Source organism: Nicotiana tabacum, chromosome 3 (genome assembly GCF_000715075.1).
Source record: "Nicotiana tabacum cultivar K326 chromosome 3, ASM71507v2, whole genome shotgun sequence".
NCBI classification, from domain to species: Eukaryota; Viridiplantae; Streptophyta; class Magnoliopsida; order Solanales; family Solanaceae; genus Nicotiana; species Nicotiana tabacum.
In genome coordinates this window covers 49,361,072-49,381,045 of record NC_134082.1, presented here as the reverse complement: position 1 = coordinate 49,381,045, position 19,974 = coordinate 49,361,072, and the positions used below count along the sequence as shown (strand labels likewise).

The 19,974-nt window shown below is 37.0% G+C and overlaps 1 protein-coding gene across 1 annotated transcript; it reads left to right on the top strand.

Annotated features, from left to right (window-relative positions):
- Nucleotides 1-421: 421 nt before the first annotated feature.
- Nucleotides 422-15,147, top strand: LOC107788271 (protein DETOXIFICATION 40-like). The gene is made up of 7 exons (XM_016609946.2): nt 422-958; nt 1,876-2,507; nt 2,626-2,682; nt 10,778-11,016; nt 12,550-12,668; nt 12,926-13,012; nt 14,919-15,147. Exons 1-7 carry the CDS (start codon nt 632-634, stop codon nt 14,985-14,987), a joined length of 1,530 nt encoding a protein of 509 aa, XP_016465432.1. The 5' UTR covers nt 422-631; the 3' UTR covers nt 14,988-15,147.
- Nucleotides 15,148-19,974: the final 4,827 nt, after the last annotated feature.

Below are 19,974 nucleotides of genomic sequence, written 5' to 3'. Positions count from 1 at the left end.
TTTAGTTTTTTTTTTTAAGTCATCCAACTCTAAATCAAAAATTCATATTATACTTAAATGATTTTTTGAGAAAAATAAATTTGAACCAAAGCTACGTTTAGGCCGCATTTGATATTCATGTCTGATTATAGTCTCTTTTTGGTAGTATCTACTCCCTCCGTTTCAATTTATGTGAACTCATTTGACTGGGCACGGAGTTTAAGAAAATAGAGAAGATTTTTGAACTTGTGGTGTAAAATGAAGCACATATATTTTGTGTGGCTATAAATCATTGCATAAAGGTAAATTGTTTCCAAATAGGGAAAAAGGTCATTCTTTTTTGCACGAACTAAAAAGGAAATACGTTCACATAAATTGAAACGGATGGAGTATTTGTTTGGAAGCTCCTATATAGATTCTCATTAGAGAGCTTTGAAAATACAAGGGACATTAAAATAATAGTACTCCCAGATGGTTACATCATGCTGTCATGTCAGCTTTCTGTATAAACCAGTTCTTTTATTCAGAAATATCCCCAACCTTTGGACGTCTCTTCTCTCATAGTATATAAAAATAAAACCACTGTAACATTTTGACAAAAAACTCGTAATCTTTAATTGGGGCCAAGAGTTCACTCACAAGAGGAGAAGACATGGGTCAGTCATCTCAAGATAAGGGGCCGCCGAATGAACCTTTGCTAGAATCCGAACCGCCAACGTTGGCGGCGGCGAAAATAAGCTCTGAACTTGAAGAAATCCTGTCCGACACAAGCTTGTCACATCTTCAGCGGTTTGGACGGGCATCCGTCGTAGAGCTGAGAAATCTCTTCCGTCTAGCAGCTCCTGCTATCATTGTTTACTTACTTAACAACATCACTTCCATGTCTACTCAGATCTTCTGTGGCCATCTTGGCAATCTTGAACTTGCTGCTGCTTCCCTTGGTAATAGTGGCATTCAACTTTTGGCTTATGGAGTCATGGTACGTAATTTTGTTAATTCACCTCAAAAAGATTAATTCTCTTTAATTACTGCTCTTTTAATTTACTTGTACGTATAATTACAACTAGGGTGGCAAAAAGGTTAAAAGAAAATATTTAACCGCCCATATTATTCACAAAAAAAATGGGTTGAATAATGAACTTTTTAAAAATAGATCAAATATAGATAAGAATTATTATCCATTTAGAAAATGGATAACCAATGGGTCTAACTTTTACATGTGTAAAGCCTCAAATTGGAGATTCATCAAGTTAGGGAGACTAAAAATTCTCCCAAAAGTGATCATATACAAGAAGTTATGGATAATATGATTACTCAGAGGCGGATCCAGGATTTAAATCTTATGGGTTCAACTTTTAAAGTTTTTACCATTGAACCCATAATATTTTTAAAGTTATGGGTTCATATCTATTATTTTTTTACTCCCTCTATTTCAATTTTTGTGAACCCATTTGACTGGGCACGGAGTTTAAGAAAAGAGAGAAACTTTTGAACTTGTGGTGTAAAATGAAGCACATATATTTTGTGTGGCTATAAATCATTGCATAAAGGTAAATTGTTTTCAAATAGGGAAAGAGGTCATTCTTTTTGGCAAGGACTAAAAAGGAAATAGGTTCAGATAAATTGAAATGGAAAGAGTAATTTTTAATGAATTTTTACACTTAAATTTTTACTCCGCGTCAAAAGTTATGGGTTCAGTTGAACTCGGTGACACTACACTACATCCGCCACTGTGGTTACGCATATTATCCGCCGATTAATCCTTTTTTATCCGTATTATGGGTCGGGTCAGATAAATTATCCGGTTTTTTATTATCCATTTTCAACCCGAACCATATCCGACCCGACTCGCCCGTTTTTTACTCCTACTTACAACAAACAATATTGGAACTGCAGCTGGGAATGGGAAGTGCAGTGGAGACATTATGTGGGCAAGCATATGGAGCTCACAAGTATGAAATGCTAGGGATATATCTCCAAAGATCAACCATTCTTCTTATGCTTACCGGAATACCACTAACAGTGGCCTACTTATTTTCTAAGCCAATCTTGATTTTACTAGGACAATCCAAGAAAGTAGCATCTGCAGCAGCACTATTTGTCTATGGTCTAATTCCCCAAATATTTGCTTATGCTGCCAATTTTCCAATCCAAAAATTCTTACAGGCTCAAAGCATTGTCAATCCTAGTGCATATATAGCAGCTGTGACATTAGTTTTTCACCTTTTCTTAACATGGCTTGTGCTTTATGTATTTGATTGGGGATTGTTTGGAGGAGCTTTGGTTTTGAGTATTTCATGGTGGATAGTTGTGATTGCGCAATTTGTATATATTTTGTGGACTGATCGATGTAAGAAAACATGGAACGGATTTAGCCTTCAAGCATTTTTTGGAATGTGGGATTTCTTCAAGTTGTCTCTTGCTTCAGCCGTGATGTTGTGTCTCGAGACTTGGTACTTTCAAATTTTAATTTTAATTGCTGGTTTGCTTCCAAATCCTGAGGTAGCCTTGGACTCTCTGGCTGTTTGGTAAAACCGTCTACTTCCAAATTCAGTATTTGTACTAGCTCATATTTATTTATTTTTGTTTTCTTAATTAAATTAAACATTCTTGGTTTAATGGTAAATTAATAATTTTGTAACGCAGTACGACAATTCTAGGGTGGGTGTTCATGATATCTGTTGGCTTCAATGCAGCAGCAAGGTTAGTCACTGATATTATATATTCTTCATTTTCAATCATGATAATTGTGCTATATATGAATTGTTTCTACTGTCAAAAGTTTAAAATACAACCGATAATTAGGGATTTCATTAATATAGTTTGATCAATTATCTTTAAAAAAAGATATATCATGCATGCCCATTTTTTGGGTGAATTATCTCCTGTATATAAGACTTTTCAAGAAATTGCTAGTAATACTCTGTATAATATTAATTTTATGCAAATCACACATTTTATATATGCATCATTATTTTAACTGATTTGATTTAGTAATTTTTCAACTTCTTATATAAAATAAAAACAAATTATCCTAAATACTTGATCTGATTGTAGCATATACCTAAATTTATTTCTTAAAAACAGACATAACATTGATTCGATTAATTAGGCCCGATTTCATCAGTTCAGTCGATTTTGAAAGTTCTTTTAACACGCCTACAGGCTATAGCCAGATAATTACTAGACTAGATGCTTTTCTGTTTACCTTTTCTATTTTATCTGGAAAATATATTAATTAGAAAATAGAAAATAAAAATAACTCGGGGCGTGATTATTAAAATAGCTCTTAATTTTAGAAGATAAGGTGAAATCGAGAGAATATGAATTTTTTTTTTAAAACCACTAGGTTGTGTGCCTAGGGCTAATTTTTATATATAATAAACAAATTACAACAAAGGAGGGGGACATAAACCTGACCTCTAATGATATGGTATAAGGGCATCTGGTCATGTAAACATAAAGATCAGAAAGAGCATGAGAGCTATGTTGTGTTTGACCTATGATGAGGATCCAATTGACTATCAAACTATGATAGTCAACTAGATATGCAAAACTAGGATGAAGTTAACCTAGGTCAACTATACATGATTGCACAAGTAAACCTATTTCTACCCAAAAATTGAGTTGGAAGATTATCTTCCATATACAAACAATTCTACATCTAAGACAAGTGTAGAAGTTCCCTGTAGAAGGTGGCAAAATACATGTGATGTTGGATGGATCTATCTCCAGCCTTGCTTTGACATTGAGATCAAAGAAAGCTAAGGTGAAGATAGTTAACAAAAAGAGGGCATAGTTTGAGCATATAGTATGTTGCTTCTTGCTGCTGACAGTAGAGAGTGAACATTGGCTGCAATATCTGGTAAGTGTGTAGGGCAAGGTGTTTAGGTCTGGGCCCCAGGTGATTGTGATGCAAGTTTGATGAAACTGTTGTTGAAATTATTGTTGTTGGCTTATAGAGTGGGTGAGATTTGTGGCAATCTGTGCCTTTCCAGCAGAATGAGCACCAAAGGTGCTAATACCACTAACTATAAGGGCATAAATTGTTCAAGCCTGCACCATGTACCTGCAAAGCATAGCAAACAAGTGAGAGAAGGGGAGCTCAATTTCCAGGTTCTTGTGTGTACTGGATATGAGTCTGGGGGTAGGGGAATTGTGACCCCTGATTGATGAAGAAGAACTGATTGCAGGTTCTTGTGTTGACTGCAATTAGTGAATTTGTTATTTCTGGTGGAGGTGGAATGTGCATGGAGTTGTTGGGCATAGTGACATTCTTGAGAGTAAGGCTGCTCAACTAATTGCCCAGCTGTTTGGTTATATATGAATGGAATGCATCAGTCACAGCTTGCAGTACTGGAGTCTGCAGCTATAGCTGTTGATTTCCTATTGATAGTAGTGGGGAATTGGTTGAGCATCTGAAGATTGATGTTGTTGCTTTGATGTTCCTTAACTGCCAATTGATATATCTCCAAGAGACTGAGCACCATTGGTGCTAATACCACTCCTAGGAGACGTATCAATCGACTGACTAGACCTACAAAAGAATAAACAGAGTTAGGAAACATTGTGACATTTCTGCCCTGATTTCTTTGTCTGTTGTGATCAGGGTGTTTTTTGTTGTTTGCATTCAGGTTCTTGTGTAGACTGAGGCAAGGTGGGTGATAATGGATGGATATGGGCTGACATCTGTGTGTGTATGGTTGATTATGTGGGTGCTTCTGTGTGTTTTTGTGTTCTGGTATGGAATGGGGAGTGAAAAGGTGATGGATCTGGGGATATATGTAGTTGGCTATGTATGTTTGGATTGTTTGGAGGTTTAGAGTGTAGGGTGTAATCAGTTGGGAGTTCCTGTGGTTGTTGGGACTTGCATCAATTCGCAGGTTTACTACAGAACTGAGCAATGGCCCATGAGTACCTGTAAAATAGAAGCCAACATTAGAAAAATCAGCTTCAGTGATCTCCTCCAGTTGGATTGGATCCTTGTGACTGTTTGGTTGCCTTTTGGTTGAGTGAATAGCTAGAATCATTTGGACATTTAGATTAGCTCCCCTAGCTTCTTTTTTTGTCATCCATAACCATGAGAAGAAGTAGATGTCATGTTTGAAGGAACTTTGATTTTATTGGTAGTTTTGTGTCTGAAGGATGTGGTACTCCATTGATCTTGGACTATTTGACCTCTGATGTGGGATGGTAGTGAGGCAGCATTGGTGAAATGAGCTGGTAAAGTGAGTTTATGACTGAATTTTGAAAGGGAATCAGCCGGGTAATTTGCTTCTCTATAAACATGAGTAACTTTGAAATCCTCAAAGAGAGAGCATAGGAGCCTGAGTTGAGAGATCTTCTCACTTAAAGCCCATGGAGGGTCATTTTCCTCTGTCAACCAATTGACTAGGAGTGCAGAATCTGCTTCCAAATGAATTCCTGGAAATCCATTACCTAAACACCACTGAACTCTTATTCTAGCTGCTTCAGTTTCAGCATAATTGTTGGTACCATCCCCCAATGAAATGGCCATTGCATGAATGAAATGACCATTTTGGTTCCTGATGATGACACCCTCTCCAATCTTACTAGGATTTGTCATTGCACTTCCATCTGAATTGATCTTGACAAATCCATTATCTGGCTTGTTCTATGTGACTTGGGTTATGGTAATGTGGTGCTGAAGTTTTTCAATAAATGAGTAAAGTTCTCCACATTAAAAGGCCATTGGATGTCTGGGTAGTTGGATCTTAGGAGTAGGTTTATATCTGAATTGACTGAGTAGAGGACCCTAGCAAGGGAAGACTTTTTGGCCCCATACTTGGCACTGCATCTGTTCTTTCAAATATTCCAGCAAATGATGATGGGAAGAGTATCTAGGATGAGTTTTTGCACAGTATTATCAGTTTTCAGCATCCACCATTTTAGAAGAAGCAACCTCAGAGGCATGTTTGGATGCCTACATAGCCACCATATTTCTTCCATATAATTCTTGCAAAGTTCCCAGAGTTGAAAAGGTGATTCACTGTTTCCAAGGCATGCATGGAGCAACAAACACACCTGGTGGTTGTTGGATTACTGAAAATTTGCACTCTATCATCAGTTGGGAGTTTGTTTCTAATTGCTCTCCACAAGCAGAAAGACCACTTAAATGGAACTTTACTATGCCATATCTTCTTGTTGGTGAAGTTGGGTGATTTTTTCTTCCTGATAAGGTCCCATACAGAGGCAGATGTAAATTTACCTTTGACAGTAGGAGTCCAGATAGGCTTATCAAGCAAATAAGGGTTGAAATGAATGGTTGTTTGCATGATTTCTGTGATTTTGTTAGTTGGAACATGCTCATTGAGCTTTAGGAGATCCCAGTGGCCTTCAATACAGAAGTTGGACACTAATACGTTTTTAGGTCTGCCCCCTTCTGTTCTGTTGTGTGCCAAAGGCCCAGAACCAAGCCAATTGTCCCACCAAAAACTACATTTCCCATTGTGAAGTCTCCAATGAATTACTGTTTTTGCTTCCTTCTTATTGAGCATCAGTCTTTTCCATGCTTGAGATTGCCCTGGGTACCATTTCTTGGATATGGAATTGGATCTTTGACAATATTTTGCCTTCAAAAATGAACTCCAAAGAGAGTTTGTTGTTCTGAAATGCCACTATTGCTTGAGCTCCATGGCTTTACATTAGTCTTGGATGGTTCTGAAACCTACCCCACCTTCACTGGTAGGGTAGGATAGCTTAGCCCATGATTCCCAGTGGTATTTTTGGCTGTCCTTATACATTACCCAGAAAAAATTAGCTATCAGCTTTTCAATTTGATTCATGACAGTCTTTGGAGGAGAGATTGCTGAAAGGAGATGGATTGGTAATGATTGAAGAATATACTTGATTAGTATTGCTCTGCCACCATAGGATAGCATCTTGCCTTGCCACCCTTTAATTCTTCCCACCACCTTGGAAATGAGACTATTGAAATGCATAATTTTACTCCTTCCAATATACAGAGGGCAACCCAGGTATGTGAGTGGAGAGTCATTTCTGTTAAAACCTATTACTTCTTGAATTCTTCTGACAACACTTGGTAGAGCACAGTTAGCATTCATGAAGTGGCTCTTTTTTCTATTTATGAGTTGGCCTGTTGTTTTTTCATAATTGGTGAGATCTACATGATTTTCCTTAGGGAGGATCTTCTACCAAAAGTGAAGATGATAATGTCATCTACAAAGCTTAGGTGGTTGATCTGAGGACCTCTCCTCTCCATATAGAAGCCATGAAAAAGCTCATTATGGTTCCGAGTGTTGAGCATTCTTAACAAGAGTTCAACTCCTATGATGAAAAGGGAGGGTGCTAAGGGATCACCCTGTTTAAGACCTCTAGTAGAGTGGAAGAATCCACACCTAATGCCATTGACAATGACTGAATATCAGTTGTTAGACAAGGTTCTCCAGATCATGTCAATGATCATTTCACAAAAACCCATTCTCCTGAGCATAAGGCAGGTGAAGCTCCAACTTGATGACCACATTTGACCCCACATTTGGTTTCTTGATTCCATGGACAATTTCTTGTGCAAGCATAATATTCTCTGAGATGTTCCTGCCTTTTACAAACCCATACTGATTGACAGAAATTATTCTTGGAAGAATGGGACTGTGCCTTGAGCATATAACCTTGGAAATGATTTTGTTGATAAAGTTACTGAGATTGATTGGCCTAAATTCTGTGAGACTGTTGGGGAATTCCACTTTAGGCAGTAAGACAAGGCAAGCATTGGTCATGTATCTGGGCATTGGGATGCCCCTGAAGAAAGACAAAACAACATTGAGGAGGTCTTCCTTAATCACTTCCCAGCATGCCTAAAAGAATTTCCCATTCATGCCATCAGGGCCTGCTGTACTAGAGGGATCCATGGAAAAGACAACTTCCTTGAGTTCTGTCATTGAAGGATCTTTGGTAATATTGTCATTGTCATCATTGGTAATCATGGTTGGAATGATGAAGAGTAAATCTTCCCTGATGATTGAGCCATTGTCAGAGAATAGTTCATGGAAGTACTCACAGGCAGCCTTTCCAATGTTCTCATCACCTTGGATCCATTCCCCTTCCTCATTCTTGATTTTGTGGATGTACAGCTTCCTTCTTCTTCCTCTGATTAGGCTATGAAAATACCTTATTGGCATCCCCTTCCTTGAACTATTGGAGTTGAGTTTTTTGTTTCAATACATCCTACTCCACCTATAAGTGTCTGACATATTGGGCCTTGAGTTCATTGAGATTTTCTTTGTCAATGTCATTGTTTGTATGAGCCCATGTAATCTCTGCATCTTTCACTTTTTGTTCAAATTCTTTGACTTTTTGGAAGATGTCCCCATATTGTTGTCTAGACCACAGACTTAAAGCATGACTCAGGGATTTCATTTTCTGGTGAAATACCCACATAGCATTGCCTCTGACTTCTTTGTTCTAGATTTCAACAACCATAGGCATAAAATTTTTGTTGTCCACCCAGCAATTAAGGAATTTGAAGTACTTTTTGCCACTGTCTTGTCTTGTATGAAGTTCCAAAAGTAATGGATTATGATCAGATCCTGCTGAAGCTAGATAAGAGATTGTGGCAACAGGAAAGGCTTCCGACCATAGATCATTGGCAAGACCACTATCCAATCTTTTCCATACAATAGCACATTACCCCCCCTTCCATTAGACCATGTGACTTTGGAACCATAGAATCCCAGATCCATAACACCACAGTCCTCCATCATGCTCAAAAAGTCAATGCTTTTGGACAGCTGGTATGGAATGCCACCAATCTTTTCTTCAATAGAAGTTATGACATTAAAATATCCAATGACACACCATGGTACACTACATGTGGTTGATTTCTGCCTTAAGGTTTCCCACAGAGGTCTTCTAAGGACTGCTTTGCATATGGCATAAATGACTGTTAGGTGAAACAAGGTGCCATTTTCTACATGCTGCATCTTTAGGGACAGTTGTTGCTCATCATGATCCAGGACTTTGGCAGTGAATTCCTTATCCCAAAAAACCCATATCTAATCATTAGCATTAGAAGCAGCTTAGTCCATTGAGAGTTGGATTTTGAAAAAATTGATATGAGAGTTGTCCAAGAAGGGTTCAAGGACAGCTATAAAGGAGAGTTTGTGAATTTGTTTCAGGAGTTTGAGCCTTTCAATAGCCCCAGAGGTCCCGATGCCTCTTACATTCCAAATGATTGTACTAATCATTGGAAAGAGGGCTCAAGCTTGTGTTTTGGTGGGACACTGCTGCTTCTATTTTTAGCAGCTCTACTTCTGGTGAGACTAGGAAAGATGCTTTTTCTGGCAGACAAAGTGGCATTATCAGCCGTTTTCTGTTTTGATTTCCCATTAACTGCAGCAATCAACAGTTCACAGTGTTGTTCTTCTTCAAGGATTTCTTCACTACAAACATTGTCAACTTCCTTATTCACATCACTTTCATCCTCAGACTCAATTGGTTTGTATTTATCCTGTTGAGGGATGTATCTGTTGAGAGGGCAAGCAAAGGTGAGTTTGTAAGTTTAGGACTTGAGGTTTTCATCTTTGGTGGGGAAGTCTGAATCATTGTCATCTGAGGGTGGTTCTTTGTCATTTAGAAGTGGTTGGGATAGGGATGAATTGGCAATGACTGAGTGCCTGTAAGCAAGAGATGATGCATTAGGGATGGTTTTTTGCCGGGGTGATTGGATACTTAATTCCATGGTATATATATAAAAAAAAATATAAGAGACAGAACATATTTAAGGACACCAATAAACCACGACTACACGTGTATCTTGAAAGGAATAAGACCAAGAAAGTGATAGCAATACCATTAATTAAAATATCAAGACTTACGTTATTGAAATCGGCCAAAATCAGAAAAGACTGCTCCACTACGCATGGAATCAATTCACTCCAGAAATAGAAATGCAAATCAAGCAAGTTGATCTTTGTATAAATATCTCAGCAAAATCATCATCATGACATGTCGAGAAGAAGTTCTGATAACAGTAATTTGATAAGGAATTAGTTAGTATATACTTTCTTAATTTAAATTAATTAGTATATATGATTCTATTCTTTTTTAATTATTCTGCTCCAAAATAAATGACTATATTTTTAAATTTAAAAATAATATAACTTAAACTTCTCATTTTATTATTAATATCAAACTTTTATGATCTCGCAAATGATGTGACATATTTAAGACCACAAATTTTAAAAGTCTTATAATCACACAGATGTTATAACATGCATGTTCAAAATCATATATGACATGCTTAGAAATGTAGGAAGTGGTTTTTATTATCTGTATTCGAAAATATAATTTTTGCAAAATAAAATGAAACCAGAAACCAAAGACAGAAACAGAATAAAATGAATAACATTTCGAGCCCAAAAAAAAATTATGTTTCCTTAAGGAATTTTATCTCCTCACTGTTGTCCAAGGTTGTTACAGAACTTCGTCAACGACAACGACGCAACGCGAGGCACCACTTCTTCTTAACACTCAAAGAGCTAGATGATGTGCTTCTCTATATAAACACAAAAATTTTCTTTTCTTCTTCCGATGAGGAACAAAGTGTATTAGTAAAGGAAACTATTTCAAACTTTTCGTTTCCCTCCTAATCTTTTCCCTCCATTTCTCATTCACACCTCTGATCTAATTAGATTAAAAACCCCAAAAACCTGTATCATTAAGATTTACATGTAATTATTGTACAAATATCTTGATTGAACGAATATAATTTTTGCAATGTCAGTGTACAAAATTTAAGTTCATTTAAAAATGGCAGTGTGAGAGTGAGCAATGAGCTAGGAGCTGGACATCCAAAATCAGCAGCATTTTCTGTTGTGGTGGTGACATTGAGTTCCTTTATCATTTCTGTAATATTTGCAATTCTGGTGTTATTACTGCGTCATGTGATGAGCTATGCCTTCACGAGCGGAGAAACCATAGCAGAAGCAGCCTCAGATCTTGCTCCGCTCTTGGCTCTATCTCTCATACTCAATGGTATTCAACCTGTTTTATCTGGTAAGTTTTCCCATCAAAGTTGCGTTGACATTTTCTTTTCTCTTCGGGTTCCCATTTTTAAACTTTCTAAGGAGTAAAGTTGAATGCTTTTTAATCTTTTCTATTTTATCAAGAATTGGATACATCTCCTCAGTGTTCTTTTGGACGTAATGACAAATTATAGATATCGTTTACAGACATGAACGTTACTATACATGTTGGCGTAAGAAATTTTGATGGACTGAATCCACATAAAAGCAACTGATTAGATCAGCCAAAAATATACATATTAAAATGATTTTCACTCTAGGCTTCTAGAGTCCGAGGTGTATCTAGACTTGTTACACTGGGTATATTTGAACCAAGTACTTTCACGTAAAATAAATTTATATGTAAAAGTTTATTAAAATAATACCAAATAATAAATATAAACTTATAAGAATTTTAAAGATTAAATCCATACGGTTTAATTCCTGAATTTACTTCTGTCTAGGGTAACCTGACATGCTATAGAATATTCGATTGTTGAACGTAGATAGATGTTTGCGAATTGTTCTTCACAATATGATATCCTAGTATTCTGATGAACCTATCTATTTTGTTGTTTAAGAAATCTTCAATATATGCTTTGCGTGTTCTTCGAAATGATTTAATATTATTTTTCTAGTTTTATTAGGGCTCGTCAAAAATTATTTCATTGACTAAATCTTTTTGATTCCATTTATTCTATATCCTGAATAATACAACTTCGCAATTAGTAGCTCTTTTTCACACTTCTTAATTGAAGTTCAATACTTGCTTATTCAGTAGGAATTAATCTTTTGCATTTCTATCTATCTCACCTCATCTTTACAAGTTATCTCACCTTAAAAGCCAAGAAATTGGAAAGAGGGGAAAACTCTTAAATCTTCCAAGTGGTAAAGAAGAAGAGAAAGAACAAAAAAAAAAATCACTACAAAAAGAATGGAATTAGCTACGAACGACGTTGCTAATCTGTCGCTAAAACGCTCGTAGCTAGCAGAATTTCTTGATAATCCGTTGCTAATCCGTTGCTAAATGAGATTAGCGACGAATTTTTCTATTTAGCTACATAATTTGTCCATCGCTAAAACCTGATTTTTTTAGTAGTGAATAATTCAAGCCTTTGTTTCTAACCTAATGTTTCTTTGAGGAAATGATCTCCTGTGACTAGTTATATTTTAAGTAGCGAAAGTAATATTATATATAAAGATATCGTATATTTTAATTATCAATTTTCTATGTTAATTATTTGTTTACCAATCTCCTTTAAAACTGGTTATAATTAAAAGAGCATTTATAATGGATCATAAAACTGATCTCCCCTTTGGTTTTTTAGGAAGAGAAGTTCAATCAGAAGATGTATGTGATTTTTGTTTAATTAATTGATTGAATTATCATGGAGTATTTGTTCTTTAGCAAATGATATGATCACCAACCTAACAATTTGTCGCTCTCAGGCATCATTAATTAAAGTTCGACAAATATTAATGTATGGTTCTTAATTAATTAATTAATATATGAAATTTTTTGAAGGGGTTGCTGTTGGGTGTGGATGGCAAGCTTTTGTGGCCTACGTTAACGTGGGATGCTACTACGTTGTTGGCATTCCATTGGGTGTTATTCTCGGTTTTAACTTCAAGCTCGAAGCTAAGGTATATTCTCTTTACCAATACCTTCACAATTTTATATATTTAAGTTAAAATAAAAATATTTATTATGTGAATATTATTCCAATCACCATGACAACTAAAAAAAGACAGAGTTACATAAGTAATTTTTTTTTTCTCTTTACGATGGAGTAATATTAAGCATGAGGAATAATGTAAAATATTATTTTTAATTTGAAATACTTTTGTTCTTAATTATGATCGACCGACTGATGTTAATATTGTTTTGCCGAAATGCGAAGGGAATATGGCTGGGGATGTTAGGAGGAACAGCTATGCAGACCATCATCTTACTGTGGGTGACTTTTCGAACCAATTGGGAGCAAGAGGTATGTTTTAGAATTTGATTACTTGTTTTGTTATTTAAAGAAAAAAAAAAACGTTTGCTTGAGCAGTTTTTTGAGGAAAAAAAAAGTTAAACTTTTTATTGAAGATTTCTAACTCAGTTTTTCAAATACTTTCAAAAACGATTTTTTTTTTTTTTTTTGGAGCTTTTGAAAGATTTGAAAAAACTGAATTTGCAAAAAATGGGTCAAACAAACACTTATGTCCCTCTTCACTTAAAATTAATTTCCAAAAACTACTTTCTAAAACCTAGTGTTCAAAAAACTTGTACTCTACTAGTAATTTTCGATCATGCAATATAATTAAAATCTGACCCTTGATCAACCGTGGCAAGTTAAATTACCAATGTATATTATAAGCATAATCAAATGTTCCAATAGAACTTTAGCTTTTGATGATTTACGACAACGACATACCCACTATTATTCCACACCGTGAGGTCTGGAAAGGGTAGTGTGTACGCAGACCTTACCCCTACCTTGTGAGGATAGAGAGGTTGTTTCCAATAGACCTTCGGCTCAGGAAAGCATAAGCGCCACATTAATAAAAATATAGACAAGAAGGGACAACACCAAAGCATCGGAAGCGAATCTCCATTTCATCCATCCTGTCCCAATACGATGTGTGACATATTCATTAATCTCCCCATCCCCCTGAATAATAGACCCAAGGTACTTAAAACTTCTTCTCCTAGGGATGACCTGCGAGTCCGGCCTCACCTTCCCTTCCCCTCCTTGAGTCTCACCACTGAACTTACACTTCAAGTATTCTGTCTTGGTCATGCTCACCTTGAAACCTTTAGTCTCCAGGGTCTGTCTCCATACCTCTAACTGCGCAGTCACACCGCTTCGCATCTCATCAATCAATACAATATCATCTGCAAATAGCATGTAACACGGCACCTCTCCTTGGATATGGTGTGTCAGTACGTCCATCAATAGGGAAAATAAAAAAGGGCTGAGTGCCGACCCTTGATGCAACTCCATCATGGCCGGAAAATGGTCTGAGTCCCCACCTATCGTCCTCACTCGGATCTTTTCTCCATCATACATGTCCTTAATCGCCCTAACATAAGCAACAGCCAACAGGTATACCTCTAGCATCCAAACATCTCCACAAAACCTCCCTCAGAACTTTATCGTACGCCTTTTCTAAGTCGATGAATACCATATGCAAGTCTTTCTTCCTCTCCCTATACTACTCCATCAATCTTCAAATAAGGTAGATGGCTTCTATAGTCAAACGCCTCGGCATATACCCGAACTGGTTCTTGAAAATAGACACACTCCTCCTCACCCTTAGCTCTACTACTCTTTCCCCCACTTTCATAGTATGGCTAAGAAACTTGATGCCTCGATAGTTATAGCAATTTTGGATATCACCCTTGTTCTTGTATACAGGAACCGTTGTGCTCCACCTGCACTCTTTGGGCATCTTCTTTGTTCTAAACATGACATTAAATAACCTAGTGAGCCACTCCAAGCCTGCCTTACCCGCATTCTTGAAAAACTCTACCGGAATTTTATCCTGCCCGGTCGCTTTCTCCCTGTTCATTTTACGCATAGTCCCCTCAACCTCATCAGCTCTAATCTGCCTACAATACCCAAAGTTACAACGACTCCCGGAGAGTTCCAAATCACCCAGTACAATGCTCTTGTCCCCTTTCTCGTTCAGAAGACTATGGAAGTAGGTCTGCCATCTCCGATGAATAAGTCCCGCATCCAACAAAACTCTACCTTCTCTGTCCTTGATGCACTTCACTGAAATTTAATGTTCGAGCTAGTGGAAGTGTTTTCCTGTGATTATATAGAGAACATGTTTGACGATGAATATGTTGTTTGTTCACTTTGATAAGCTAATTAAGCTCTCTTTTTTACTTGTGTTTTACAGGTGGAAAAAGCAAAGAGCCGATTAAATATGTGGCAAGACCAGAGTAAAAAGCCATTGTTGAATGATTGAGAAGCAACAGCCGGAAAATTAGCTAATTCAGTTTGACCAATGACAAAATGTCATCCCTTATTTCACTGTCTTAATTTTCGTACTTTTCATCTCTAGGCACATTAACCGTTGGAAAATTGTTAAAGAAAATGGGGTATGGATATATAATATATTTTAGCCATTCCACATGCTTCATTTTTTTAGGCAACAGAGAGGGGGTCTTAGATTGGTGGAAAAAAAGGAGGGGCTCTTAGATGCGGAAATTGCAAAGTTAAGAACAGATTGCCCACAAAGTTAAAAGTGTGTAGAAAATTTAGAAGGAGGGAGAAGTTGTGTGGGGGGGAGGGGAGGGGGGAGGGGGGGAAGGGTGTTAAACTATGTATTATTAAATGATAGTTTTGCAAAGTAAAGATGCAGATTATCATTTTTTGTTTTTGAAAAATACCGAACTTAAAGAACTTTTTCGAAAAAAACAAAGTTCTCAAAAAGACTTTGCCTTTGCAACCCAAGAAGGCATTTAAGCTGCATTGGATCAACATGAACTTATTTGATTAATGGAGAAATTAGAGAACGAAAGATTGCGCAGAACTTTTTTAACATCTAATCACATTAGCACCAAAAGATACTAATTGAGACCTTTTGGGATATAAACATAATCAAATGATAAATTGCACCAAATTCACGCTACAATAGACGTTAAATATGATTTGTCTAGCCACTCATTAAAGCAGTAGCATATATTCTATCTCTAGGCAAAGAATTTATCTGATGTCCTCTTTTCTGCAAGTGACTCTTTACCTTACGAATAACGCGTTGAATGCCAAAATGTCTCACATCGTGGAGGAAGAAAGTTGTTGGGAATTATTTTTCAACGAAAGGAGGCCTAATGTTTAGGATTTAAATACACCTCTCATTTCCTTTCTTATCTTCTTAAGTCATTTGTATCTTCCCTTTTTAGTATTATTTCACTTGTATTTTTGGAGTGGAATAAAATATTGGTTGTGTTCGAGGAAGTAGGCAAAATTGGCCGAACCTCGTAAATTCTGATGTTCATTTTATTGTTGCTTTATTGTCTTATTTATTATTTGGTGTCATAATTTTTGGTATAGTAGTTGTGACTCATTCACACTATATACATTTGGCTTCCGCAACAATTGATATCAGAGCCAATGTACTGTCTAAGTATGCTCTGTGGTTGCAGCATAGCCTGATCTTCCACATCAGAAAAGATTTATCTTGGTAACTGAGTCAAGGTTCTGTCTGAGTATGCTCTGTGGTTGCAGCTTAGTTTGATCTTCCACACCAGAAATGAAATAATCTTGATTTGTGTCGTCAGCTATTAAATAATATTTGTGTCAAAGATGGGAGACAATAAACAAGAAGAATCTACATCAAGTGTCAACAATACGTCATCATTGGCATCTTCGCTTATGACAAGAATTGTGTCAAATGCGAAATTTGCGGTAGAAATTTTTGACGGGTCAGGACATTTTGGGATGTGGCAAGGCGAGGTTCTAGATGTCCTTTTTCAACAAGGGCTAGATCTTGCCATTGAAGAAAAGAGACCAGATGTTATTGGAGAAGAAGATTGGAGAATTATCAACCGTGTTGCTTGCGGTACCATTCGATCCTACCTTGCTAGAGAGCAGAAATATACATACACAAAGGAAACTTCTGCAAGTAAATTATGGAAAGCACTGGAGGATAAATTTTTGAAGAAAAACAGTCAAAATAAATTGTACATGAAGAAGAGACTGTTTCGCTTCACTTATGTTCCCGGTACCACGATGAATGAACATATCACCAGTTTCAATAGGTTGATCACAGATTTGCAAAATATGGATGCAACTTTTGATGATGGTGACTTGGCCTTGATGTTGTTGGGGTCACTTCTTGATGAGTACGAGCACCTTGAAACTACTCTACTCCGTGAGAATGACGAAATTTCTCTCAGAGAAGTTTGTTCGGCTTTGTACAGCTATGAACAAAGAAAAGGAGAATATGGAGTCATCCACACAACGGATAACAACCCTCTTACCTCATATGGAATTGGTTCAATACGATTAAGGAACCATGATGGAATGATTAGAACATTAACAGATGTTCGATATGTACCGGATTTGAAGAAGAATCTCATCTCTGTGGGAGCCCTAGAATCAAAAGGGTTCAAAATCATTGCAGAAAATGGAGTGATGAGAATATGCTCTGGTGCACTAATGGTAATGAAGGCCAATCGGAAGAACAATAACATATACCGTTATCGCGGTAGTACAGTTATTGGGACAGCAACAGTAACATCCAGTAACGAAAAAGCGGCAGAAGCAACCAGGTTATGGCACATACGCTTGGGACATGCTGGAGGAAAATCCTTGAAAACTCTATTAGATCAAGGATTGTTAAAAGGAGTAAAGGCTTGCAACTTGGAGTTTTGCAAGCATTGTGTCAAAGGGAAACGGACAAGGGTTAAATTTGGTACAGCGATCCATAATACTAAAGGCATTTTGGATTATGTACACTCTGATGTTTGGGGTCCTTCTAAAACACCTTCATTGGGTGGGAAGCACTATTTTGTAATCTTTGTTGATGATTTTTCCCAAAGAGTGTGGATGTATACAATGAAAAGTAAAGATGAAGTGTTGGGAATTTTTCTCAAATGGAAGACGATGGTGGAGAATCAAACAGGCAGGAGGATCAAGTGTATTCGCACAAACAATGGAGGTGAATACAAAAATGATCATTTCAATAATGTCTGTAAAAAAAATGGCATCATCCGACACTTCACTGTCAGGCATACACCACAACAGAATGGAGTGGTAGAACGTATGAACCGGATCTTGCTGGAGAAGGTACAGTTTATGTTGTCCAATGCTGGCTTGGACAAAGAATTTTGGGCTGAGGCAATAACATATGCATGCCACCTCATTAATCGCTTACTATCTGCTGCTATTGATGGTAAGACACCATTTGAAAAATGGTATGGAAAGCCTGCTGTAGATTATGACTCTTTGCACGTGTTTGGCTCAATTGCATATTATCATGTGACAGCGTCAAAATTGGATCCAAGGGCAAAGAAGACTATTTTTATGGGGATTACTTCTGGAGTCAAAGGATATCGCTTATGATGTCATATGACAAAGAAAGTAATATTCAGCAAGGATGTTACCTTTGATGAATCTGCTATGGTAAATAAGGTAACAGAAGATACCAAACAAAATGAGGGTGCTTCTAAGCAGGTGGAGTTTGAGGGAAAATTTATTTTTCCTACACAAGAAGCAGAGGGAAACAAATGAAGATTATTCTCTAGAAGAAGAGCCAGTAGAGAGGGAGATTCCAACTCAAAAACCTCAACAACAACTTGAATCAATTGCAACTAGCAGGCCAAAAAGGACAATAACAAAACCTGTTCGTCTTATAGAGACGGTTGCTTGTGCTACCTCAATTGTAGCTAATGATATTCCTACCATTTATAAAGACGCAGTCCAAAGTTCAAAAGAAGATAAGTGGAGGATTGCCATGAATGATAAAATACAGTCCCTTTATCAAAATCATACATGGAGATTGGCCAATCTCCCGAAGGGAAAGAAAGCAATTGGGTGCAAATGGGTATTTGCAAAGAAAGAAGGATTTCCTAACTAAGAAGATGTCCGCTACAAAGCAATATTGGTGGCCAAATGATATGCTCAAAAGGAGGGAATTGATTACAATGAAGTGTTTTCTCTAGTTGTAAAACATTCCTCCATTAGAATTATGTTGTCTTTGGTAGCACAGTTGGATTTGGAACTAGTTCAGATGGATGTAAAAACTGGAAACTTGGAGGAGGAAATCTACATGACTCAGCCAGACGGATTCAAAGTTGTTGTAAAGGCAAATATGGTGTGCAAACTTAAAAAAAATCGTTGTACGGATTGAAACAATCTTTTAGACAATGGTACAAACGATTTGACAAGTTTATGTTGCGGCAAGGGTACAAGAGAAGCAAATACGATCATTGTGTGTATTTGCGCAAGCTTGAAGATGGTTCCTTTGTATATCTTCTCCTATATGTTGATAGCTTCCAAGAATTCGGAAGAAATTGATAAGTTGAAGATTCAACTGAAGAAGGAGTTCGAGATGAAGGATCTGGGTGAGGCAAAGAAAATTCTTGGCATGGAGATAATAAGAGATAGACGTTCAAAGAAACTCTGTTTATCTCAAAAGGAATATTTGAAGAGAGTACTACAATGTTCTGGCATAGATGAGAAGACTAAGCCGGTTAGTACTCCACTTGCTCCCCATTTTAAGTTAAGTACTACTATGTCGCCAAAAGATGAAGCTGAACAGGAGTATATATCAAGGGTACCATATGCAAATGCTGTTGGTAGCTTGATGTATGCAATAGTCCGTACGAGACCTGACATTTCACAAGCTGTGAAGTGGATTCTAAGGTATATTCATAATATTGTAGATGTTGGGTTAGTTTTTGAGCAGGAAGGCAATCAGTCTGTAGTTGGATATTGTGACTCAGATTTTGCGGGTGATCTGGACAACGAAGATCAACTACTGGTTCTGTGTTTACTTTTGCAAAGGGACCAGTTAGTTGGAAGTCTACTTTGCAGTCAACAGTTGCTTTGTCTAGAACAGAGGCAAAGTACATGGCTATTACAGCGATTGTGAAGGAGGCAATTTGGCTTCAGGGATTGCTAAAAGAGCTTGGTATTGGACACAAAAGTATCGCAATTTTTTGTGATAGTCAAAGTGCTATTCAATTAGCGAAGAACCAAGTTTATCATGCAAGGACGAAGCATATTGATGTTCGGTACCATTTCGTACGAGAAATCATAGAAGAAGGTGGAGTCACGGTGAAGAAAATTCATATTAGAAAGAATCCTGCTGATATGCTGACAAAAGTGGTGATTGCGGTCAAGTTTCAACATTGTTTGAATTTGATCAACATTGTTGAACACTGAAGATTGAAGATGAAGATACAACCAAAATTTGTTATTAAGAGAAAATTAAAGATGTGGAATTT